The sequence below is a fragment of the Myotis yumanensis genome, unplaced genomic scaffold (assembly GCF_028538775.1).
Source record: "Myotis yumanensis isolate MYYU_CA2020_CCGP unplaced genomic scaffold, mMyoYum1.0.hap1 SCAF_5, whole genome shotgun sequence".
In the NCBI taxonomy this organism is placed as follows: Eukaryota; Metazoa; Chordata; class Mammalia; order Chiroptera; family Vespertilionidae; genus Myotis; species Myotis yumanensis.
In genome coordinates this window covers 33,357,922-33,384,459 of record NW_027223756.1, presented here as the reverse complement: position 1 = coordinate 33,384,459, position 26,538 = coordinate 33,357,922, and the positions used below count along the sequence as shown (strand labels likewise).

General features: G+C 38.5%; 1 protein-coding gene across 2 annotated transcripts in view; it reads left to right on the top strand.

Moving 5' to 3' along the window:
- The window catches only part of DDX46 (DEAD-box helicase 46), a 64,214-nt gene extending 43,242 nt beyond the window's left edge, over positions 1 to 20,972 (top strand). The window contains exons 17-23 of one of the 2 annotated variants that reach the window (XM_070414978.1): positions 2,924 to 3,061; positions 3,553 to 3,702; positions 8,068 to 8,241; positions 9,658 to 9,876; positions 10,535 to 10,679; positions 17,695 to 17,768; positions 19,028 to 20,972. In XM_070414978.1, coding sequence (XP_070271079.1) covers positions 2,924 to 3,061; positions 3,553 to 3,702; positions 8,068 to 8,241; positions 9,658 to 9,876; positions 10,535 to 10,679; positions 17,695 to 17,768; positions 19,028 to 19,075 — 948 coding nt within the window. In that variant the 3' untranslated portion in view covers positions 19,076 to 20,972. Of the gene's footprint in view, positions 1 to 2,923; positions 3,062 to 3,552; positions 3,703 to 8,067; positions 8,245 to 9,657; positions 9,877 to 10,534; positions 10,680 to 17,694; positions 17,769 to 19,027 lie in introns of both variants that reach the window. The other variant, XM_070414977.1, reaches the window with a different exon arrangement.
- The last annotated feature ends 5,566 nt before the right edge of the window (positions 20,973 to 26,538 follow it).

The following is a 26,538-nucleotide window of genomic DNA, read 5'->3' as shown; positions in this document are numbered from 1 at the left end:
ATATACTCAAACCCATACCTATCACCCCTGTCGTCCCCTCCACCAATGCACATACATATCACTTGCTTTTTTGACTCAGGTATTCCAGTAAGTATATAGGTCTACTTCATTCTTTTTGCTTGTTAGTTTTTCTTTCTTTTTTGTTTGCTTGTTTGTTGTTTAATTCATTCTTTTTGAAGAAGCAGAATATTTTGCTGTTGGAAACATTGATGATGATATGGTTGATATTCCAACCCTAGTCATTTCTGCATACTGAAGCAATAATGACGTTAATAATAATAGGTTTTATATATGGAGTACTGATTAAGTACCAGGCACAGAAGTGCTTTACATTTGTCATTTTGTAATCACAACTTGCCTTTGAGGTGGATAATACTATCCTATTTAATAGATGAGAAAAGTTGAAGCACATAGAAATTAAGTTACTTGTCCAAGGTTACACAGCTAATTAATGGCATTTATTCTTTGAACCTGAGTTATTCTGTGGATTTGGGAAACCATTTATATAAAGGGCCAGGTAGTAAATATTGTAGCCTTTTGTGTCTGTTGACATTCTTTTTTTTTTTTAAATATATTTTATTGATTTTTTTTTTTTACAGAGAGGAAGGGAGAGGGATAGAGAGTTAGAAACATTGATGAGAGAGAAACATCGATCAGCTGCCTCCTGCACACCTCCTACCAGGGATGTGCCCTCAACCAAGGTACATGCCCTTGACCGGAATTGAACCTGGGACCCTTGAGTCCGCAGGCCAACGCTCTATCCACTGAGCCAAACCGGTTAGGGCTCTTTTGACATTCTTGAGGGCAGTATGTGGGGGATGGGGTAATTCAAGGTGCTGGCCATGCGCTCTCCCATGCTTCGTAGTCATGCCCTATGAAATTAAAGAAGGACTTTGTGCTTACAGCCAGGCAAAAGGGTGCCGAGTCTGTCAAGATCAAGAAAAATGAGGATAATGTGAAGTTTAAGGTTTGATGCAGCAGATATCTTTATACCTTGGTCATCACAGATAAAGAGAAGTCAGAGAAATTGATGCAGTCCCTGTTACACTAGTTTGGCAGTGAAGGAACTGAAATGAACTAGACATACTTATTTGAATTGTATTAAAATGTTTAAAACTTAAAAAAATAAAATTGTAGCCTAGCTGGTGTGGCTCAGTGGTTGAGCGCCGACCTGTGAACTAGGAGTTCATGGTTTGATTCTTGGTCAGGACACGTGCCGGGTTGCAGGCTTGATACCCAGTAGGGTACATGTGGGAAGCAGCTGATCAGTGATTATCTCTCATCATTGATGTTTATTATTTTATTTATTTATTTTGTCCTCACCCAAGAATATTTTTCCATTGATTTTTAGAGAGTGGAAGGGCAGGGGAGAAACAGTGAAACATCAATGTAAGAGATACATTGATTGGTTGCCTCCTGTGACTGCAGCCAGGCCAGGGATTGAGCCTGCAGCCGAGGAAGGGGGTATATGCCCTGTGCCCTTCATTGGAATCAAACCTGGGACCCTTCAGTCTGCAGGCCGACACTCTAACCATTGAGCCAAACCGCCTAGGGCTCATCATTGATGTTTCTATCTCCCTCTCTGAAATCTAAAAATATATTTTAAAAAATAAAATTGTAACCTTTGGGGCCACGTGTGGTCTCTGTCACGTATGTGTGTGTATACATTTGTACACAATCTTAAAAACATGTAATACCATTTTTAGCTCCTAGGCAGTATAGAAACAGACCATGGGTCAAATCTGGTGATTAGATGTTCCTGAAATAAAATATTAAACCATGTTTTAAATTTTATAACGTTTCAATGGGAGGGGCAAAGTATTTTGTGAAGATGGCAATCTGGGTTTGCTATTTCCTTATTTTAACTCCAGTCTTTCTCTTGCCTGAACCAAAAAGCTGCTGGGACATATGGTGCCTTAGCCTTTAGAGCAGTGGTTCTCAACCTTCTGGCCCTTTAAATACAGTTCCTCATGTTGTGACCCAACCATAAAATTATTTTCGTTGCTACTTCATAACTGTAATGTTGCTACTGTTATGAATCGTAATGTAAATATCTGATATGCAGGATGGTCTTAGGCGACCCCTGTGAAAGGGTCGTTTGACCACCGAAGGGTTGCGACCCACAGGTTGAGAACCGCTGCTTTAGAGTATCCCAGGGAGGTAATGTAGTTGACTTTATTTTTGCAAGATGGTTACAAAAATAAATTTAAAAAACAAGTTGCTTTTGTATATAAAACCATACCATGATTATACACACATATGGTTTTATATCTTTTATTACTCTTAAATATATGGGAAGCTACATTCTAGGAAGTTGATATAGAGTGGTACACTAGTAGAGAAAGGGAACATAAGCCCAAAAGGGAAGGAAAATACTATATTAAATGTGTACGACAATGCTTTTGTGCATTTATGTAAAATCACATGTGCTTGGACTTCATGGCTCAGTGGTTGAGTGTGGACGAATGAACCAGGAGGTCGAGGTTCCATTCCTGGTCAGGGCACATCCCAGGGTTGCAGACTAGATCCCCAGTGTGGGGCGTGCAGGAGGCAGCCGATCAATGATTCTCTCTCATCATTGATGTTTCTATCGCTCTCCCTCTTCCTTCCTCTCTAAAATCAGTAAAATATATTTTAAAAATATTTCTAAATTTATTTCATAAATTCGCTTATAAATTCACATGTATTACTACTTATGCATAAGAAATTAGAAATTTTCTGGCTTTGCTCTTCATTTTTGAATATTAAACTTAGATATTTCACTTTCAACCATTAGATAATTTAGTAGTACTTTTTTAATGGTCTTAAAACTTTAGTGATGGAGTCTTAAGTGGATTTATGGGGTGGTTTAGATTTTATCTTGTGATCTAAATAGGATTCGTCTTGTTAGTATCTAATAGTTTTACTTTTCGCTATGCATTAGGGTTACGCATATACTTTTATCACAGAAGATCAAGCTCGTTATGCTGGTGACATCATTAAAGCTCTTGAATTGTCTGGGACTGCAGTACCTCCTGATCTAGAGAAACTGTGGAGTGATTTCAAAGATCAACAGAAAGCTGTGAGTTTTTTTAACTCCCATTTTAATGTAAATCATTATTGTGTTCTAAACTTTGAATATTTAATATAGGACTTTTAAATCTTGAAAGGATTATTTTCTTTTGTCTTCATTGTTGAAAGTAAGACAGATATACCCTTTTTCCTCCCATTAACCCACCCTTTCTGAACTGTCCCTCCCCCCACTCTAGGCCTTCACCACACTATTGTCTATGTCCATGGGTTATGCATATATGCATATAAATTCTTTGGTTAACCCCAAGGATTACTTTTATTTATCTCTAGGGAGGGTGGAAAAAGAGTGAAAGTAAAATCCTTTTGATTAAATTTATTATTTTCAGTCGTTTACCTACAGATGTAATTTTTTTCTCACATGCTAGATGAAGTGTTTTTGTTAAATTGTCATACTACACCTTAAACGATATTAAATTGCTGTAAATTTCTTAACATTAAAATTTTTAACTATGAAATTAACTTTTTTTTTTTCCTTGAAAGGAAGGGAAAATAATTAAAAAGAGTAGTGGGTTCTCTGGTAAGGGATTCAAGTTTGATGAAACAGAACAAGCTTTGGCTAATGAGAGAAAGAAGTTACAAAAAGCAGCTCTTGGTCTCCAAGATTCAGATGATGAGGATGCTGCAGTCGATGTAAGTGTTGTTCTAAGTCTCTTTCTTGCCCATTGAAACAGTTTTTCTTTTCGTACTTGTTGAGATAGCTAATTACTGGAAACCTTGGTTTGTATCCTTCCCAATCTTATCTTATGTATGTACATATATTCACATGTGCTCGTATTTATGTATTTTCATAAAAATGAGATCATACTGCTTTAAGACCTTTTGTTGCAGTAATAGTCTTAATCGAAATCTTCCCATTTTAGTAGTTACATCATTATTTTTTTTTTAAATTCTCACCCGAGGATATATTTTTATTGATTTTTTAAAATATGTTTTTATTGATTTCAGAGTGAGGAAGGGAGAGAGAGAAAGATAAACATAGATGATGAGAGAGAACTATCGATCGGCCACCTCCTGCACACCCTGTATTGGGGATCGAACTCACAACCCAGGCATGTTCCCTGACTGGGAATCAAATCCACAACCTTTTTGGTGTACGGGTTGATGCTCCAACCAACTGAGCCACCTCTTTTATATTATTCTTGATGGCTACATCATACTCTATTATATGGATGTTCTACTGTTCAATGAATCAAACATTTATTTTAAATATATGGGTTGTTTCTATATATTTATTATTTGGAATATACTGTACTTTACTATTATATACTACTAGAGGCCTGGTGCACGAATTTGTGTACGAGTGGGATCCCTCAGGGTGGCCTGCAGAGATTGGGCCCCAGCTCACACCCCTAGGCTCACAGCCCCAGCTTGCGCCCCCAGCCTCGTAGCCTCGCCTGGCACCCTGCCTTGGCCTGGTGCTGCCCCCTCACCTCCTTCACCATCCTGCCTGTGGGCAATCATTTGGGGCCAGGGCCCCGCCTCCTTCTCCCCCCCAGCTCCCTCAGCACCTGGGAGCCAGGTGGCAGCCCCGCCCCCTGCCGCCACAGCTGCTGGTCGCCGTCTGCCATGTTCCACGCTGCCCCTGGTGGTCAGCGCACATCATAGCAAGCAGTTGAACTCCCGGGCTAACAGCTATCCAAGGGGACAATTTGCACATTAGGCTTTTATTATGTAGGATACTTCAGTGCTTATCCTTGCACATTTAACTTGCACATTCATGAGATTCGGTCTGGAGGATGAGTGTATAAAAGGAATTGCTAGTCTTAAACTATTGTCAGATTGTTATTACAGCAAAGTAAATGTATAGTTTTCACTCACTGTAGTGGTTTATCAGAGTTCCTACCTCCCCATATCTTTAGCAATGTTGGTATTAATGTTGATCTTTTAAAATTTGTTATAGAACATCCTTATCCTATATAATAAAAGCCTAATATGCTAAGTGCCCAGTTGTCTGGTCGTCCATTCGACCAATCAAAGTGTAATATGCTAATGATATGCTAAGGCCGCTCAACCGCTCGGTATGATGTGCACTGAGCACCAGGGGGCAGACGCTCTTACCGGTAGGTTAGCTTGCTGCTGGGGTCTGGCCAATCGGGACTGAGTGAGACCGGCCAGACACACCCTGGAGCCCTCCTGTGGTCCCTCCCCTGCTGGCCAACCTCTCGCATCCCTCCCTGGCCCTGATCGTGCACTTGTGGGGTCCCTTTGCCTGGCCTACGCCCTCTCCCAACCCAGGACCCCTCAGGGGATGTTAGAGAGCTGGTTTTGGCCCGATCCTGCTCAATGCAGAAGCTGCCCCCTGGTGGTCAGTGTGCTCCCACAGGGGAGAGCCGCTCAGCCAGAAGCTGGGCTCATGGCTGGCGAGCACAGTGGTGGTGGCAGGAACCTCTCCCGCCTCTGCGGCAGCGCTAAGGATATCCAACTGCCGGCTTAGGCCCGCTCCCCAGAGGGAGCGGGCCTAAGCCATCATTCAGACATCCCCCGAGGGCTCCTGGACTATGAGAGGGTGCAGGCTGGGCTGAGGGACCACCCCTCTCCAGTACACAAATTTCGTGTACTAGGCCTCTAGTTAATAATAACAGTCAACATTTATTGAGTGCTACTAAGTGCCATGCACTGTGCCAAGTGCTTTACAGGGATTATTTTGTTTACTTCTTTATAGTAATCACATGAAGTAGTACTCAAAAGTATTCTCATTTTATAATTGAGGAGACGAGCTTAAACAAATAATCTTTTCAGATTTATATTGCTATTATGGGAATAAATGAGTTGGGACCTGTATCTATTTCATTCTACTTTAAAGTCCATGTCCTTAATGTATGGAATTATTTGTGATCCAGTGAAGGGGGATCCTGAGGACTTAACAAGATGCAGGTTTCATGGAGTATTTCTTGGAACCCTCCAGCATTTCCAATCTCTGATCATATAACATTTTTTCACATACCCTATTAAACCTTAGCTTAGAACACAATTTTGGAAATCAGGAATTCAATCTGTTATTGTCATTTGAGGAATTGTGTCCCAGAAAAGTATTTAGTCCATGACCACAGTGGCTGTTAACCACAGCCAGGACCAGAACCCAGGTTTCCTGTTAACCCCAGGCCATTTCTTTCTAGTATACCAGATTGGCTTACAAGGCAATTAAGTCAGTGTTTAGTTATCCGTAATGCTGTAACAAATCAATCCAAGACTTAATAGGGTAAAAGAATAAACATTTATTATCTCATAGTTCCAGAGGGTCAGGAAATCAGGAGCAGTTTAGCCAGGTAGTTGTGGCTAGGGATCATATGCGACTGCAGTCAAGTGGTTGTCCCCAGTTGCAGTGACGCAGGGCCATCTTCTTCCAAGATGGCTCACTTACTTTGCTGTTGGCAGAATGCTTCCTTTCTTTATTGCTCTGCCTGCATGCCCTCAGAACATGGCAGGGCCTTTTCCCAGAGCAAGTGATCCTAGAGAGAGAAAAGAGGAAGACTTAGTGCCTTTTATGACTAGTCTCTGAAGTCACACACTAGCACTTCTACAAAGCAAGTCACAGTCTAGCCCATACTCATGAACAGGTTCTACCTCTTGAAGGGACTAGTATTAAAGAATTTGTGGCCTTGTTTTTACACCTGTGTTGTTTTTATTGTCACTTTGAACATTTAAAAAAATTTCTTATTGTTTCTCTAATTGTTGAAATAAAATATACTTTTGGTAAAAAATGGGAACAATACTGAAGTGAATAAAGTCAAAAGTAAAGTTACCCCTACCAGCTAGCACCATACACATGCTCCATTTCTGATTTTATGCATTTGTTTTGGATTTTAATGCTATATGTGCTGTTTAATATAAAACTATTAAATGAAGGTTTTTCTAAATTAACCTAATTAAATTTAAACCCTGAACAAAATTTCCTCTTCATTTAATATTTGAAAGATAAGACCCTGTTAGCCTAATCTGAATATATGAAGAGGTTTATATCTCTTTAGTTGGCAGTGTTAATCATAATTTTGGGGCAAAAAGCATCTTTAAAAGGAACTGCAAATAGTTTATAAGGTAGATGAGACAAATCTGAGAATTGCACAGTCATCGTAGGAATTGTGTGATTCCTGGAGAGCAAGGGCTTTCGGCATTGCTTTTGCTTTGATGGGGAAACCTACCTTCATTTCTTTTCTTTCTTAGCTCAAAGGAATATAGTAGTACATTGTTCTTTTCTGATTCTGTTACCTGGTTTTTAAAGCAAATCCAGTTGAATTTTAAGAGTCTGGAAGAATTTTGGGAGCTTTATCTTAGGAACATGGTTGTATCATTCTCCCTGAGAATCACTGACTCTCCCCCCGTCCCCCAGTATTTTATTTTATTTTTTAATATATTTTTATTGATTTCAGAGAGGAAGGGAGAGGGAGAGAGAGATAGAAACATCAATGATGAGAGAGTCATTGACCGGCTGCCTCCTACACGTCCCTTACTGGGGATCGAGCCCACAACCCGGGCATGTGCCCTTGACTGGAATCGAACCTGGGACCCTTCAGTCCGCAGGCCGACGCTTTATCCACTGAGCCAAACCGGCTAGGGCTCATTATCTCTTTTTTAAATTGGCCGTTGGCCCTAAGTTATTGCCCTTCTTCCAGCTTCTTTCAGTACAGTATGTTTGGCCTCTAGGCCTGAGTGCTGGGGCATTTTCGATGCATCATGTTGGCTGCTCTGTCTTGACAACACATATTCCTTATTTGCTGAACTGTGAAGTATTTTCTGGATCACTCAAGAGTCTGCATAATGGTTCGTGTAGCATTGTATCTGTTTTCTATTTTTTTCACCGAACTGATTTTTTAAAATGAAATGTGTCGCTCTTAACCAATAGCTGGTATATTTTCCTGTTCATCTGTGTGGTTGAATTAACATAAATGTAATTGATTCTAGACTTCTGGTAGAAATATTTTTTATTAGTTTCTATAGATACACCTGAATTGGTATTTTTAATTCAACTTTTGCTGACCTTTTTTTCATTTTGTTTAGATTGATGAGCAAATTGAAAGCATGTTTAATTCAAAGAAGAGAGTGAAGGATATGGCTGCTCCTGGAACATCTAGTGTTCCTGTTCCAACTGCTGGAAATGCTGAGAAATTAGAAATTGCTAAAAGATTGGCTCTTAGAATCAATGCTCAGAAGAATTTGGGCATTGAGTCTCAGGTATTAAGTAATTTGTTCCAAGTTTTAGTCAACTTTCTATAAGTTCTTTGATTTAAATGCTTTTTAGGAATTATGATGAGAGAATCATTGATTGGCTGCCTTTTGCACACCCCACACTAGAGACTGAGCCTGCAACCCAGGCATGTGCTCTGATGGGGAACTGAACTGTGACAGTGCTCAACAACTGAGCTACGCTGGCTGGGCTAACTGAGGTCTTAGTGCCTATTTTGGAAGGCTGAACTGTTAAGCATGTTAGCCATGGAACATGTTATAAAGTACTTTACTAATTGCTCTTACCAGAATATTAAAGAAATAACTCTCGTTTTCTCTACTGATTTGCTTTTACTGGGTGTGTTTTAAAGATTTTTAGAGTTTGGGGACCTGCAGGGCAGGCCCTCTGTCCAGTAGGCTATATAGTTTCAGGTTTATAGCACCTAAGCTGGGATGACCAAGCCATAGGTCAGTGATGGAACCCGGCTCGGAACCTCTGGTCTCTGAGTCTTTGTTTAGCCAGTGAGGTATCATGAAGTATTTACTGCCCCCAAGCCTGTGCCACCTCAGAGATGGCATGGCAGTACCTAAATTTTCTGGGATTATTACTGCTAATAACTCTTTATTAGAGAAATCAAATAGCTGTAACTTTTCACTGTTCGAAAATCTTAAGGTATGAGTCAGGTATTACCCATGGAAGGGTTCTGTTCAGATTAAGCATATAGTAAAATTAAGTTCAAATTAAAAAAGCTAAAAGGTGTTGAGTAAGTAATTTACTATCATTTATTGAATATTGGGTTGGACCATGGGAGAAGAAGAACTCGTGGTGATAGGGCACAAAGATTCTAATTCAGAGGAAATTCCTGGGAGTCCCAAAGCATGTAAATTATTTTAGGAATATACTATGTTTAATATCAAGAGTTACCTAATTATCTATAATCCAGTAGAACTTTTTTATTTTTTATTTTTATTAATGCAATTTTTTGTACCTTTAAAATTATTTTTTATTGATTTTTAGAGGAAGAGAGAGAGAGAGAAGAGAGAGAAATATCAATCGTTTGCCTCCTACACGCACCCCAGCTGGGGATTGAACCGTAACCTGGGTATATGTCCTGACTGGGAATCGAACCCGCCACCTTTTTGGTATATGGAATGACTCTCCACCCAACTGAGCCACACTGGCCGGGGCTATGAGCCAGTAGAACTTTTAATATAGAGTTGAATGTTCTTTAATTTTCTCATCAAAGTAAAGGCTATATATCAAACTACCAGTTAAAAACATATACTGCTAAATTGCACATATGGTAGGAATTTACATAAGAAAGATGCTTTTAATTAGTGACTTTACAGAGAATAATTGGTGGGGTCCCTGATCTTGTCTCTGCCCTCAATTGAGATTTGACTGTAGTTCTTCTTTAACTGCAGGATGTGATGCAGCAGGCCACCAATGCAATTCTCAGAGGTGGTACCATCCTGGCTCCCACTGTGTCTGCAAAAACCATTGCAGAGCAACTTGCTGAAAAGATCAATGCCAAGCTCAATTATGTGCCTTTGGAGAAACAAGAAGAAGAGAGACAGGATGGTGGACAGAATGAATCTTTTAAGAGATATGAGGAAGAATTAGAGATCAATGACTTCCCACAGGCAAGTAACAGATTTAAACATTTTATTGTGGAGTAGGAGCTTTTCTAAAAAATATATTTTTTCATTGACTTCAGAGAGGAAGAGAGAGATAGAAACATCAGTGATGAGAGAGAATTGTTGATCAGCTGCCTCCTGCACGCCCCACACGAAGGATTGAGCTTGCAGCCTGGGCATGTGCCTTCACCAGGAATTGAACTGTGACCTCCTGGTTCATAGGTCAACACTCAACTGAGCCACGCCAACTGGACGTGGAGTAGGAACTTTTGCTTCTTAGGATTGAAACCCTCTTCTTGAAAACCCATGAACATTTAATTTTGTTTATCTTTACTTTAAAAATGTTTTTAAAATTACAGTTTTCATTCAATATTATTTTGTATTAGTTTCAGGTGTACAGCATAGTTGTTAGAAAATCATATACTTTACAAAGTGCCGTGAACATTTTAATAGCTACTTTTTATCTAGATAGGGGAGACAACAATAGAAATTCCATTTTTATGCATATGTTCTAGGCATGTTAGGACTTAAATGAATTTATGATGATGTTAATTACAGTCTTAATATTGACCATAATATGATTTAGACAACCTATTCTTTGTCAGTACACTCAGCTTTTAAATCCTGTTATGAAGTGATTTCCCCCCCACCCTTTCTTTTATAGACTGCTAGGTGGAAAGTTACCTCTAAGGAAGCTCTGCAGAGAATCAGTGAATATTCTGAAGCTGCAATTACAATCAGAGGAACATACTTCCCACCTGGCAAGGAACCCAAGGAAGGAGAGCGGAAAATTTACTTGGCAATTGAAAGTATGTACTGTTGGTTCTGTTTCAAGGTTGATGTAAATGTAGTAGAGAGAATGTGAATTCAGTTCTAGAAAATAAGGAATACCTATAAAAAATTAATTTTATATGTTATTTGAGTTCTTTATTTAGAAGGTTAGTACACATACAAAGTTGAAATGATCCGTGTTTGGACAATTCATTCAAATCTGAAAATCACTCTGAAAGAAAAGGACTTTTCTTTTAAGGATTAATCTGTTTATACTTCTATTAAGTAGAACATTCTGGCCAAAGTTTAGTTTAGAAAGTAAGTCAACTGTATTAATAATCTACTTAATGAATTTTTAAGCAAATATTGCCTCAGAAATTATGTCCATAAAAGTTCATGCAGACCTTTAAAAAATAATGAAAGGACAACTAATACCATAACTTGAAGAGTATAAGTAATGCATTAACTAAGAGTTATCTGGTTTGCATTTTTTTGTTGTTGTTATTACTCCTCACCCTAGGATATTTTGTCCATTGATTTTTAGAGAGAATGGAAGGGAGAGGGAGAGACAGAGAGAGACACATCGATTGGTTGACTCCCGCACACATCCCCATTGGGGTAGGGATTGAGCCTGCAACTGAGGCATGTGCTACTGACCAGAATTGAACTTGGGACTCTCCAGTCCAAGAGCCGACGTTCAAATCACTGAGCAAAACCGGCTAGAGCTGGTTTGCTTTTTAACCTGTTGTCATACGTTCATGTGTGAATTCAGAAGGTACTTTTCATTTTTATTTGTTTTCCTAACACGCTATTCTGCTGTGTGTGTGGTAGGACTCTGCCTCCCTTTATTCTTATTTAATTTGAACATTTTTGTCTAGACTTTTAAGTTGGAGCAGCCAGGTCCATTTCATCTCTTTAATGAACGAAATAATTGTTGAAAACTGTTGTTGGAGCTGTGGGGAAGTTGACTCCACGTGTTGTGTAAGCCCAGAGTCTGCATACCTAGTGCTTAAATGGCTGCAAAGAAGCTGCTCCCACACCTTGTATAATCTCAGACTCCAGTCTACTGTTTTGTTATACACATCAGTTCTAACAAGGAGGCCTTGCCTGATCCCACTTCACACTGTGTGTATAGCTTTTAACCTGCTTTGTTTTTTGTTTTGTTTTTTAAAAAATATATTTTATTGATTTTTTACAGAGAGGAAGGGAGAGGGATAGAGAGCTAGAAACGTCGATGAGAGAGAAACATCGATCAGCTGCCTCCTGCACGCCCCCCAGTGGGGATGTGCCCGCAACCAAGGTACATGCCCTTGACCGGAATCGAACCCGAGACATTTGAGTCCGCAGGCCAACGCTCTATCCACTGAGCCAAACCGGTTCGGCAACCTGCTTTGTTTTTCCTCACAGTACTCATCACATGGAAATTATAGTATATTTTTCCTTGTGTCTCTTTTCTTAGAATGCAGTGACTTTGAATGTAATGACTCTTATCTTCTGTATTTCTAGTGCCTGGCACATGGTGACACTTGATAAGTTTTTTGAATCATGCATCTGATTAATCCCTATAGTCACTTGTCTTCAGGACACAGAATATTTGACAGGCATATATCCATTTGATCTCTCTAAAGCAGCACAATAGAATTCACTGTGATGGCTATGGAGTGCTTGAAATATGGCCATTGTGACTGAGAAATTTTAAATGTTATTTGATTTTTTTAAAATGTATTGCTTTTTTTGAGAGGGAGAAAAAGAGAGAGAGAGAAATGTTGATTTGAGAGAGAAACATTGATCTGCTGCCTCCCGCCTGCACCCCATCTGGGGATTGAATCCGAAACCTGGGCATGTGCCCTGAGCGGAAATCAAACCTGAAACCTTTTGGTACGTGGGGCAACGGTTAACCAACTGAGCCACACTGGCCAGGGCATAAATGTTACTTAATTTTTATTAAATTAAGTTTAAGTAGCCACATGGCTGATGCCTACTGTACTGGATAGCTCAGCTCTAAAGTTTGCTGTTAGGAAGATCAATGGAAGGTTATTTAGATCTCTTGAAAGTATATTGTTAAAAAGGTTTAGTGAAATAAACATTAACTAAAATGACTTAATTATATGTTAGGAATTATTTTTAGGGTTTATTTCTTTCCTGGCCAAAACAAAGAGAATTTCACAGAAAGTAGATTAGTACTTTGCCTCATCCCTTTGCTTTTCATTGGTGACCTCCAATTGTTTTTATGTGGCTTCTTACTATAAAGACTTCACCAAGAGAAATACATGGGCAGCGTGTATCCCATTTACTTCTAAATAGAAACTGTTTCCTGACCGAAATGCTTGATGGGGTCAGAGTAAGTAAGTAGATTAAGAAAGGCATGCTGGTGCATATAAGATTAACAAATGGACACAAGACACGGGGCGGGGGGGGGGGGGCGGTGGGTAGGGGCCGGGGGAATGTCAAGGGGGGGAAAAAAGGAGACATATGTAATACTCTTTGTAATAATTTAAGAAATATAAATTATTTAAAAAAAAAAGAAAAAAAAAAGAAAGGCATGCTGGAAAGTTATGTTACCAAAATTCAGCTGTTGTTGTTTTTTAATAAGTCCTTGCCTGGTTGCTGTAAACTTTTGATTAGTTTCCAGAGTTCTGATAAAGTTTATTTTAATAGTTTTTGCAAGTTTATTTGCTGCTTTTGTGGAGGAACAGGCTTTTGGAGTTCCCTGCTCTGCCATTTTCACCAGTGTTACTCTTACTATTCAACTTTTTAAAATTATTGATGAATTAGGTAAAACTCAAAGGTAAAATCAAATGCAGCCTTTATATTTTCCTGTTATTGCCATTCTACCACTACTGTATAATAAGATTCATACATATTTCTAAATGGTGTACAAAGGAAGTGGATTGAGAACTAGTTAAATTTTATTTCTTTGTTTGTTATTGTGACTTTGATAAACTGACTCTCATCTATTTCAAGTCAGGTTTTTAAATGGCACCCTTTTATGTATCCTGAAAGACTTTTGGTCTGCCAGTGACTCAGTGTGTTTCTAAATCATGTGAAACTTTTTTATTGTGTAGTAATATGGGAGTGCTGGCACCCAGATCTGCAAGGAGAGAAAATTACACTGATGTTTTTCTGCATTTGGGACTGGACGGGTCGCCCTTAATTGCTCTGTTCATTAGGCCACCATGCAGGATGGAGATACAATGTCATCCAGTGGAATCTGATGATAAAACCTTTGTGTACATGGAGTCAGCCTTTAGCCTCAGCTTGAATATCATGGGTAGTATTTAAGCAAAACCAGTATGTAAATGCTTGCCTTATTAAGAGGCAAATCAGAGACATGACTGCTCTGAAAAAGGATCTTCTATGTAATTTATTAATTTAAAGGTAATTATGCTTGTTTATTATAGTACTAAAGGCCTGGTGCACAAAATTTGTACACGGGGGGGGGGGGGGGGTCCCCCAGTCTGGCCTGTGCCCTCTCAGTGCGGGAGCCCCGTGATCGATTGCCCCAAAGAGGTCAAGCCCCTGCCCACCCGTGCGCACCCACTGCGCACACAGCCTCTTGGTGATCGCTCATCATGCGTGAGGGCGTCACAACCACATAGGCTTTTATTAATAGGGTAATTGTTTCAAATTTCAATTGATGTATAACTTTATCAGAACACACCTCCTATACTACCAAGTGAAGTGAAGAAAAACCCATAGCTTCTGCTGACTTTTCCATCCACCTAGATTGGTTCTGGTCACTTCTCTTCACTGTCAACTTGTGCTCAGGAAATAATGTGTAATGTTTATAAATGAAGACCCCCTTTCCCCCCCAGTAAAAAGATAACCTTGCCAAAAATGAAGCTTGAAAATCTAGAGACATAAGATGCTGAATAAAAGCTGGAAATTGGTAATTAAAATGATAGAAATCTTTGAAATTTTTCATAGACGATTCGATTTGAAAGGGTCTTTCAAACCAAATCAACTGAACACTAATAGGGTGAAAACAGGTGTTGGAAGGAGCCTAGTGTCATCTGTTTCTAGTTCTGTAATTGGAGGGACCCCACTGCTTGGCTCCTTGGAGGCTCTTGGGCTCAGCAGCTCCAGGCCTCCCACCAGGCAGCGGGAAGGAGAACAGGAAGGACTTACATGCCTAGCCACCCTGTATAATTTATAGCCTGTTTTGTGACCCTCTTTTTACTGGTGGAGAATCCCTTAAAAGCAGCCAGAGTTGTTTTAGGACCAATGAAAGGAAATGCCTCTTTTTCATGGCAGCTTATAAACATATGTAACCAATTACCTAAAGAAGCTATGTAAGTCACAAATTTAAATGGTTCAAATGGTCAGACTTTTACTAAAGTAGAAAAGTTACTCTTCCATTTGAGTCTAAGTGAGAGTCGTTTTCCTTTTTAAAATAGCACAGAATGTCAACAAGCTTCACACCATCTCATGCCAAGTACCATATTTTGCTCCTGAATTTCAGTTTGGTTGTAATTTTCAGTCTGCGTTGGCTCTTGATTCTGCCCTTGTTCATTCTCCTCTATCTCTCTTCCCTTCGAGCACCCACAGCTTTAAAATCTTGTGGTTGGTAGCTGGTGGAGCTATAAGATTTAGATATATTTCTGTGACTTCATAGCCCTACTCATGGCCCTTTCCTTCCTGTTGTTAAACTGTTTCTTCTCCCTCTGCCGCCTCCTTCTTTTCCTCTCCATTCTTCCCTCCACTCTTCCTTTCTTCTCTCTGGTGTCAAAAAGGTTATTCACATGTAATAAGTGGTGGAGGGGGATTTTTCCCATATCTTGTGAATTATTTTCTTCATTTGGTTTTCTTGCCTATAGTGATTAAAATGTAGTTCTCTACATTGCAACCTAAGTTTTCCTTTTATTCCTTGACATGTCACTCCTAGTCCTTAATCTCTAGTTTACTTCTTTGGTCCAGCTCTTTTCCTCTTAGTGTATACTGTGCTATCTATCTAGACATACTTACTCCCTGTTCTTGTTGCCTGACTTCAGATCTCTCCACATGTCCCCTGATGGCTCTCTAATCTCTGTCTCTCCTGAACCACTGGTTCATATTTCCATTGGCATTGCTGACATTTCCAACTGATGTCCCATGAGCACCTTGATTACAGTGATCTCAATTGAATTTCACCCATCATCACTGCTGATAACACCTGTTTTTCTTCTTGGATTCAGTATCTTCTTTATTCTTATTTTACTTGCTGCTCAACTGTTTTTAGCATCTTACTTTGTACCTCTTTTTTACTTTACTTCTCGTCAGAAAAAACACATTTTGTCCAGTCTACCTAAAAATGTGCTTTCATGGTGGTGTGAACACAATCCTGTTGAGAATACTGAGGAAAAAAACAACTGCCTGGAAGTTGGGAAAGCTGCTTGGAGATATATTTTATTTAATTAATTCATTTATGTATTTATTTAATTTTAATTTTTTATTTTTTTAATATATATTTTATTGATTTTTCACAGAGAGGAAGGGAGAGGGACAGAGAGCCAGAAACATCGATGAGAGAGAAACATCGATCAGCTGCCTCCTGCACACCCCCCACTGGGGACATACCCGCAACCAAGGCACATGCCCTTGACCGGAATCGAACCCGGAACCCTTCAGTCCAAAGGCCGACGCTCCATCCACTGAGCCAAACCAGCCAGAGCATTTGTTTAATTTTTAGAGAGACAGAGACATTGATGTGAGAGAGAAACATCGATTGGTTGCCTCCTGCACAAACCTCAATGGGTATGTGTCCTGACCAGGAATCTAACCCACCACCTTTTTGTATATGGGACGATGCTCCAATCAACTGAGCCATATGGGCCAGGGCGTAGAAGTGATATTTAAAAGTTATTCTGGTAGACTACTTCCTAGCTACTTAACCTGTTGTAATATCTTTACAAGTTTGTTTTTCTAGTAGCCTACAAGATTATAAAGAGCATGGAGTTCTTCGTATAATGAATCTCTCACAATATACATGATGGGTACATAATGTTTCTTGAATTAATAACTGAGTGGATGTCTCCAGCCTGCCTCAGCCCCTTGGCTACCTTGTTATGTTCTTTCCACTCTTTTTTCCAGCCACGATATACTTCTTATACTCTTCAGTATGTAATCCTTCCTTCCTTCCTTTAAAAATGTTTTTATTGATTTTAGAGAGAGAGGAAGAAAGAGAGAGAAACAGTGATGTGAAAAAGAAATATCGATTGGTTGTCTCCCATATGCACCCTGACTGGGGACTAAACCTGCAATCTGGGCATGTGCTCTGACCGGGAATTGAACCAGTGACCTTTCTGTGCACTGGACGACCCTCAGCCAACTGAGCCATCCCAGCCAGGCAGCATGCCTTTCTTAATCTATACCATTGCACGTGTGATTCCCTTTGCAAAATATTCTCCATGTCATCTCTTCTACTTTAACTTATTTAATCCTCCATTCATCTTTGACCTTTCTGAAACATTTGTTGACTTTAAAGAAATAATAAATATCCAATAAATATTTGTTAAATCAATGAACCAAGGAAGTTCTATTTCCCTTTAACTTTTTCTTATTCTCTTTTGGATAAATCATCTTTTCTTCATTCTTTAATCAACATACCAAGAATTCTTAACACTACACGCATTGTAACCTCATTGCTTACATTTGAAACTCTGAAAGTATTGAGAACAATAAGCAGCCATTATATAATGTGGATGGTGTTTCACCAGTATTGAAAGGCTATCTTGGCCGGTAGCACAATGTTTCTGAAAGTCACCTACAGCCCTAACCAGTTTGGCTCAGTGGATAGAGTGTCAGCCTGCGGACTCAAGGGTCCCAGGTTCGATTCCAGTCAAGGGCATGTACCTTGGTTGCGGGCACATACCCAGTAGGGGGTGTGCAGGAGGCAGCTAATCGATGTTTCTCTCTCAGCGATGTTTCTAACTCTCTATCCCTCTCCCTTCCTCTCTGTAAAAAATCAATAAAATATATTTTTTAAAAAAGTCACCTACGGTATTCCTGGTGGCTCTCCACGACATGGGTAAATTTTCAGTGTAATTCTAATAATCGTTTTCCACTTCTCACCAGGTGCCAATGAACTGGCCGTGCAGAAAGCAAAGGCAGAAATTACTAGGCTCATAAAAGAAGAACTGATCCGGCTGGTAAGTTAAAAAAACCTCAAGGACTTATTTACTTTTTTAATAAATGTTTTGTTAAACTATGATATAAATACAGAAAAGTGCACAAATCACAAACCTATAGCTCAGTGAATTTTTACAAAGTAATAAGCACACTGATGTGATCACTATCCAGATCAAGAAATATAGAACATTTATCAGCATCCCAGAATTCCTCCCATGCCCCTCATCACCATTCATTTCCCTCATATGTAACAATATTCTGACTTTTAACATCATAGATTAGTTTCGCCTATTTTTGAATTCTATGTAAAGTAGAATCAAAAGCTCTGTACTTTTGTATCTAATTTCTTTCACTCCTCCACATTACTTTGAGAAAATCAGTCCTTGTTGCATGAAGCAATAATAATCCATTCTTTTTAATGGCAATATAGTTTTTAATTGTGTGAATATACCACAGTTAATTTATATATTGAACGTTGGGGTTATTTTAATTTTTGGTGTTTATGAATAATGCTTCTATAAACATTTTATTCCATGTCTCTTTGATACAATTAGTGTGCTTTTCTCTTGGGTATAAACCTTGAAGTTAAAATTGTTAATTAGGATTGCTAATCATAAGGTAAATGTGTAGTTAAGCTTTAAGTTGGTATTATTGAATAACTTTCTAAAGTGGTTATACCAGTTTACATCCCTTCTAGCACTGGATGAAAATTCTAGTTTCTCTGCATTTCTCCCAGTACAAGTGTTGTCAGTGTTTTTAAACTTAGGTAAAGACTTAATTTGACTTTGGAAATGTGCCTTTCATAGACCACCTTTCCAAAGGAGGCAGATACATCACTATGTCTTTAGTATCAGTTGAAGCTTGTAAACTCTTCTTAACAATTTGTATGTTGGGATAAGAGCCCTTTCTCTAAGAATGTGTTTTGGACGGCTTTTCTAAAATTCTACTTGCAGAGCATTCTTTTGGGGGAGGATAAAAAGTGTAAAGACTAGAAGGTACACAAAACAAGAAGGAAGAAAAAGACAGCCTTTAAATCTAGTGCTTAAGACTGTTTCACCAAGGGGTGAGAGAAAAAGGACCTTGGGGTCACTACCATTAAGTTGGTTCGAAATAGCTGTCAAGGAGTAGTCGAGAGAACAGAGAATGATTAGTTATTGAACAGTTCTTTCTTCCTCCATATAATATTAACATTTTTTATTTTAAATATGATAGTTTTATATGTTTGTAAAGGAAATGTCCTTGCTTTTTCTTACCACATATCTCTTATTTTCTATTATAGCAAAATTCATACCAACCAACAAATAAAGGAAGATACAAAGTCTTATAAGACATCTGGAAAAAACTTTTTACCTGTGCTGGTCGTGATACATGTGGCAATTGTTGTGTGCAGTTTACAATGTATTGTAAATTAAGATTTTTTAAATTCTACCTTGCTGATTTTTTAAATATAAGAAACCAGTATTTGCTAAAGAAATCTTCTTGCAGTAAGTACCCCTAGAATTATCAAACTATATTTGAAGCAGGCCTGTGCCTGTTTTCAGAGTATGATGTCCTTTAAGCTTAAATATCAACATTTTAAATATCTGGATAGAATTCCAGAAGTTTAAACAAAAAAAGGAAATATTTGGATTTTCTATTGAAGGTAGTAATAAAGTACACAAGTTGCTAAGGGGCTATTCACCTTATCCTCTTGCAATGAAATTGTGATAATCTCTTTAGAAAAGGTAAAATTCTGTCTAATTTTGTGTCTCCCTTGACTCTGGAACAATATGAACTGGATTTAAGAATGTTATTATAGAATTTTTACAAAATGGGTTCAGTTTTTGTTTCAGTTTTTATCATTGTAAATGGACAATAGTTGGATTGCTTTTTGTTTTTTTAATTAAAGATTTGTAGTACGAGTCTTTTGCATTTCTTTACACTGCAAAGAATTTTAGTATTTACCACTTTTAGGTTCACCTCACAACCTCTGGCTCTACACCTAGTTACTAACTCTTTTCTAATCTTCATTTAAAAAAAGTTTTTTGTAACCTGTAAATATTAATATGATTCCTTTCCCCCCCTGAAAGTACTTGTGTATGCATCTGTACATATAAATACCCTACTAATTTTAATCTGTTTTTTTTCAGGATTATTGTGTAGGTTGTGACTTTTCTTTAAAATTTTCAAACATAATGATAACCATGTTTTAAACTTAGTCATAAGCATCTCTCAGTGAAACTTAGTTCACAAAATTACATTTTTGAGCCCTCAGATATATTTCTTGAATATTCTAATTTAAATTGTTATAATTAGATTGCATAATATTCTTTTCCATGCTCCTGGTATATTAGAACTTCATATTATTGTCACTTCTTAAAAAAAGAAAAATTTCAGGAATTAAATAGACATATTTCTTAAGAAAGTTCCTTTGAATATTCTTGACAGAGTTTTTAGGAAAGAAAAAATGAAAGCATACTATTGGTGTTCAAACAAATAATTTAAATAGCACATTAAGTGGTTAAGGTGACAAGGTGTATTGATCCTTGTTTCTGCAATACTTATCGTTCCTGAATAACTACAATATAACTGGGAAATATTCTTAGATGACTCACATATCCACTCTCTTTCTTAGAGGAAGAAAACAGACAAAACATATGTAAAAACAGAACCAAATAAACCATTTACTCTAAAGCTCCAGGAATTGTGGGCTCCTTTTCCCCAACAATTTATGTATTTGCTTATTTTTATTATATAGTTTGTTTTCTTTGATAGAATATGTGGCAGTTCCACATTGGTGACAATTGGTGCTCCTTCAACTTGCTGGATCATTTTGAGATTCAGCATTTTACACCATTTTAGCATTACTGCCTTTACGTTTGTGTATCTAGTTGTAAGAAACCACTGATAGTATTTTGTTTTAAAATAAAACACATTTCTGTTACTCCATTTTTTAATGTCACGTTGACTCTTTGATTTTTAAAATTTGAATGATGTATAGACTAATTTGTTTCTTAATGCAATATCAATATTTGCTCATGTTTTCTAAATTCCTTACAAAATAAAAAGTTGATTCAGTCTGCATTTTCCTAAAATTATCTTTGCTGAAATGTTTTCTGCTGTTCATCTGAATTTGTTTACATTGGTGGTCATGTGAGCGAAGTATTGCACTCTGTTTATTTTAAAATTCTGGCAACTTGCTACTCAAAATATACAGTTCTACTAAAAAATATGTTCCTGAAGAAGTGTCTTAGTCTTTGATGGTATTTGTATTTGGCATAAGACAGGCTATAGGGGAAATAGGTTCGTGTCCCTGTTGGTATTATACCACAGTGAAACCCTTAGAATGGACATGGAAGTGTAGAATTAAATGATAATGGCTAAGTTCTCTCCAGCTCCTTTAAAACACTTTATTATTATTTGATATATTTCATATCTTACTAGCCTTGTACATTGATGTTCAGCTGGTATTCACAGTGTACCCGTGGCTTTCTTTGATCCTTTGTTTGAGACAGGCAGCCCTACATGTAAAGAGGTGTTTGTTTCTTTGAACAGAATCAGCTCTTGAATACCTGGAATTTATAAATTCCATGAAGCCAGCAGTGGGGTCCTCTTCTAAGTAATATATTAGCATCTTAAGAATCACAAGCTAGAAAGCCAAGCCTCCAGATTTGTAATTTGGCTATTTGTGAGCTCTTTTCCCTATGCTGCCTTGCTTTCTTTTATGAAACCATCAGCTAAAGTCCTTTAGTGACAGGTAACATAGTGTTTAAAATAGGAGCTGGGGGATGGTAGTTGACATTCTTCCTCTTAGAGAGTTGAGCCTGGAGCTACGAGGTCTTCACATTTTGGTACATAATTTTAAATAAGAATTAGAGTTTGTGATACCTTCTGCTTCTGGCACGAAAAACTGAAGTTAATGTTTAAAAAAGGTGTGTGTGTTAAACATTTAAAAAAAGATGTGTGCCGTAAATATGAAGATAAATAAAAATAATAAATGAATAAATCTGGAGGGGTAGGGAGGCTGCCTTAACTTTTGTTCTATTTAGGTGTTGTAACCATCAGAACACCTTAATAACATCTCAATTGAGCGGGGCCTTTTACTTGGAGTCAAACATCTTTGTACACACTGCTTAATAAAACACATTCTTCTCTTCGGCTAGCTCTCTGGGGTTAATGGTGGCTACATTTCCTTCACTAGGTAAAGATTCCCTGACATGTTAGCAATTGCAGATATTTGGTATAAGATTGTAAGTTCTATATCAACTTATAATTTTCCTCAGGTAGGAATCCAAGTAGAAATGTGAAGAAAAATGTAAACAAATGTATTATTTGCAAAATTCCTACAATATTAATTTTAGTGTCTTATGGCTTAGCTGGTGTATATGTGTATGTTAAGTACATACTGTCAAATCACATAACTGGTAAGGAATTTACTTTTGATTCTTTTTCTTGACCTTGTTCTCGTCTCCAAATATGGCATCAGCTTATAAGGGTTCATGATTTTGAAGCTTGAGCCTTTAAAAAGAAATTTTAATATGCCCTGGCAAGGTAGCTCAGTTGGTTAGAGTATCATCCTGATATGCCAAAGTTGCAGGTCAATCCCTGGTCAGGGCACATATAAGAGTCAACCAATGAATGCATAAATAAGTGGAACAACAAATTGATGTTTCTCTCTCTCTAAAATCAATAAAAATAAACACTTTAACTTTGCATTGACCTTGTTCTGTTGCAGAGGGAAAAACTATGAAATGAAAAAGAAAGTTTGAACCCTTTTGGAGAACTCAGTTACTCTCAGACATTGTTAGCATTTTTATAAAAGTTTCAGAATTAAAAAAACGAGTCATTTTTAGTATTTGCAAAAGCCTGGTAGTACATGTTTTGAATATTAGTCCCTTTTCACAGTTTTGCCTATTACAAAGAACATGTGAGGATTCAGTATGCGAAATGTGCTCTTGGTCCACAGAAAAAGCATATCATTTGAACTTGGCACTCCGTAGTAGATGGATTTTTAGCAGCCTATTAACTCTAGGCACTTCTAGCAGTCTTGGATGTTAAAGTGCCCTTGGCCATTATTTCTGAATTCCTCGGAGGCTCTTGGGTGCTTGGGTCCAGCCAGTGCAATGATCTTTGATGGCAGTATTTCCTCTCCATGCCTTTGCCTAAGGGAGCCTTCTGGGAGCTGAGATTCCCAGAACTATACTGTGGACTAAGCCATCCCCCAAGCCATCGTAGGGCCCAATGACAGATTTGGAAAGCTTTGGTAGAACAGAGGAGTGAATGCCTGGGAACTTCAAAGAGAGCACAAGTTCCTCTGTAACTTTTTATTGGTCTGGTGTGCTAATATAGGTATGTCTGGGGTGGTAATGCTTCTGTGATACACATTCAAGTTTGAAAACCACTGGCAATCTTCACTTTGTTGAATTTTGACTTGCTGTGATACAAAACAGTGGTCTCCAAAGTGGGGCACATATATAGTAAGATATTGAACAGCAGGATGGATATTACAAAATATAATGTGCATAATATTTTGTCACAGTATTGGTATATCTGTTCATATACATAATTAAAAATAAATTCACATATATGGGAGATACTTGGACAACCTTAGGCAAGTTGCTTAAATGCTTTAAAAGCCTCAGTTTTTTCATATATAAAATGGGAATATAATACCTATTTCTCAGATTGTGAAGATGAGATGAAATAATCTATATATATACTAGTAAAAGCCTAAGTGATTGTCAGGCCGTTTGACTGTTCGCCTGGTAGCTATGACACACAATGACCGCCAGGGGGCAGACTCTCTGACCAGTAGAGGAGGGAGCCGGATTCCTCGCAGAATCAGCCATGGGTTAGGTTGCTGCTGGGGCTCTGTCAGTCCCGAATCTGCTTCACCTGCACCCTGGACCCAGAGAGTGGTTTTGGCCAGATCCCCGCAGGCCAGTCCGAGGGTCTGTGCACCGGGCCTCTAGTTACTGTGCCTGGTGTATGATAAGCATTCAATAAATATTGGCCCTGGCTGGTGTGGCTGGTTGGGCATTGTCCCATGCACCAAAAGATCACTAGTTCGATTCCTGGTCAGGGCACATGCCTACACTTTGAGTTCAGCCCCCATTTGGGAGGCAACCAATCAATGTTTCTCACACTGATGTTTCTCTTTCTCCCTCTTTTTTTCTAAAAAAAACAACAACAATTAAATATTGGCACTATTATTGCACTGGGTAAATGGGAATGGGTTTTCTTATGCTGCCTTTCAATATTGCTATATTTTTCAATATTGTTATAAGTTGTATACCTAGTAAGGACAATCAGTGGCTACTGATAAACTAAAATCTAGAAACTGAGATTAATTTTTTTCTATTTATATCTTTCTGTTCAAATGAAAGTATTTAAGCACACTTGTTACCTCGTTTGAAAAGTTTTTTGTTTTTTTTTAATATATTTTATTGATTTTTTACAGAGAGGAAGGGAGAGAGACAGAGAGCTAGAAACATCAATGAGAGAGAAACATCGATCAGCTGCCTCCTGCACATCTCCCACTGGGGATGTGCCCACAACCCAGGCACGTGCCCTTGACCGGAATCAAACCTGGGACCTTTCAGTCCGCAGGCCAAGGCTCTATCCACTGAGCCAAACCGGTTTTGGCTTGAAAAGTCTTTAGAGGCAGCCAGCTCTCAGCTCTAGACAAATTCCTTTTATGGCCTACCTTTTGCATATATACACTTAACTATTTATTACTCAAAAATTTTATTAACTGATGACTTGTCTATATGATCTGGCCTACCCTGGGCCAGGCTGAAGTTGGAGAAGGAATGAAAAATGTTGGGTTGGATCTAAATTGTATCACCAGGGTGTACACTTTTGAGAAGAAATGGGAGGTAAATAAAATAGTTTGGCATTTAAAAGTGTGCTCTTGTTGCAATTGAAGTGATAAATGGCTATGCTCTTGAAAAACCTCTACCTTCAGAACTAGCTGTACATTGTACCAATATTGCACCTCATTGTACTATAGTATCTCATTAAAACCAACCTGAGATAATTATCAGAAAACACCAGATCATTGCATTTAACATTATTCTGATTATCTGAGTTTTTGTTTACCTCACCAAATGTAAACTTACTGAGATCAGGGACCATGTCCTACATCCCTAGTACATGGCAGTCAATAAATACCTGTTGAATTGACTAGTCACTTGTCCTCTGTCATAAAGCTAGTAAGTGGTAGACCTAGGATTTAAATTCACATCTATCTTCACCTATTTCACAGTCCCACAAGAAAGACATTGTCTTCATTTCACACATATAAAAACTTTTCAAAAGAGCAGCGATTTGCCCAAGGTACCACAGGACGTAAATGGCAAAAAGGTGTCCAAACCCAGGAATATCTGATTTCTGTTACACTCTGGCTACTCCATTGGACTTGCAAATCATTTGACTTTGTTAATACAAAAGTTTCTGTTTCTTACGTGGTTTTATGTACAAATACCACTTCAGGTAAAAGTTTAGAATTACGGATCTGGAATAGTCATGATAACGGTATGGGAGATTACAAAGCATTCTCAAATTCCACTTCAAAAATAAAGCAACTGTGCTTAGAGAAAATATTTTAAAAAGTTTTGGAAGGATACTTAATATGCTCTAAAATGTGTACACATTTTAGCTATTTCATATATTGATAATATTTCTTTTCTATATAAACAATACTAGTATGACCAGTCTTGTTTTCTAGTATTTTTATCATAGTTAAAATGATATTTAGAATCAAGTTATGAAACCCTGCCTGCCAGAAAATGAATGGGCTTGCCCGTTTCTTTGTTTTAATTGATTTTTAGACAGAGAAGAAGGGAGAAACATCGATTATGATATCCAAACATCAATTGGCTGCCTCCTGCATACCCCTCAAATATTCTTGATTGCTTAGGCAAAAAGGACAGGCACCCGCCTCTATCCTCTTTGCACTTCCTAACGAAGTGTCTTCCTCTCAGCAGCCTTCCTTTCTGACATCTTCGCATTCCTGGAAGGAAGAACTGGGGAAACGAATCCCTTCTGCTAAGTGATTTGTATGGGGTGACTGATTCACCAGAAATCTCACAACAGCTACATTAAAAGGATGGACGCGTTTGTAAGCAAATTCCTTGTCCCATCCTTCTTGTGATGTGGAATGAAGAATGGCGATTCTGAGGAGGTTATGGATAGAAAACCTTTAAATTACAGGGTGTTCCACAAAATGAGGCATTTCGTTATCGCATAATCCTAGACCTGAGGGTCCAAGCACCACTTTTTACTTGAATACTTCCATTTTGTTTGGAGGCGGAGGTCTCACTCTACCTATCCATAAGCAACGGAGGGGGCAGAGGCTGAGTCCTTTTAATATGCTTGTAGCAGCACCTAGCACAGTAAGACTCATTTTTTGTGCGAACAGCACTTAAAAGCACAGTTCCTTGAACATGACTGCTGGGTTCAAATCCTAACTCCATTAATCCTATAACCTGAGAAATGAGGTCAGTAGTATAGTTCCAGCATCACAGAATTTGGGTGAAAATCAACCCACGTAAGGAAGTTACTTCCTTTGTGGCGGGTTCCTCCCAGCCCAGCTGCAGCCCACGGTCTGCACTGGACCCAGAGAAGCTCGAGTCTAAGCCCCGGCCCCCTGCCGGTCCCCACGATGCGCATGCGCATCCCGGCTTCCCCGTTACCTTCCCCGAGCTTGCGTGCTGGTCGTCGGCGGGAGATTGGATCTCGCGATGTGCGTGCGCGTGCGCGTGCGCGGTCCTTGCGAGCTCTCGCGCGCTCCACCCCCACCCCCTCGCA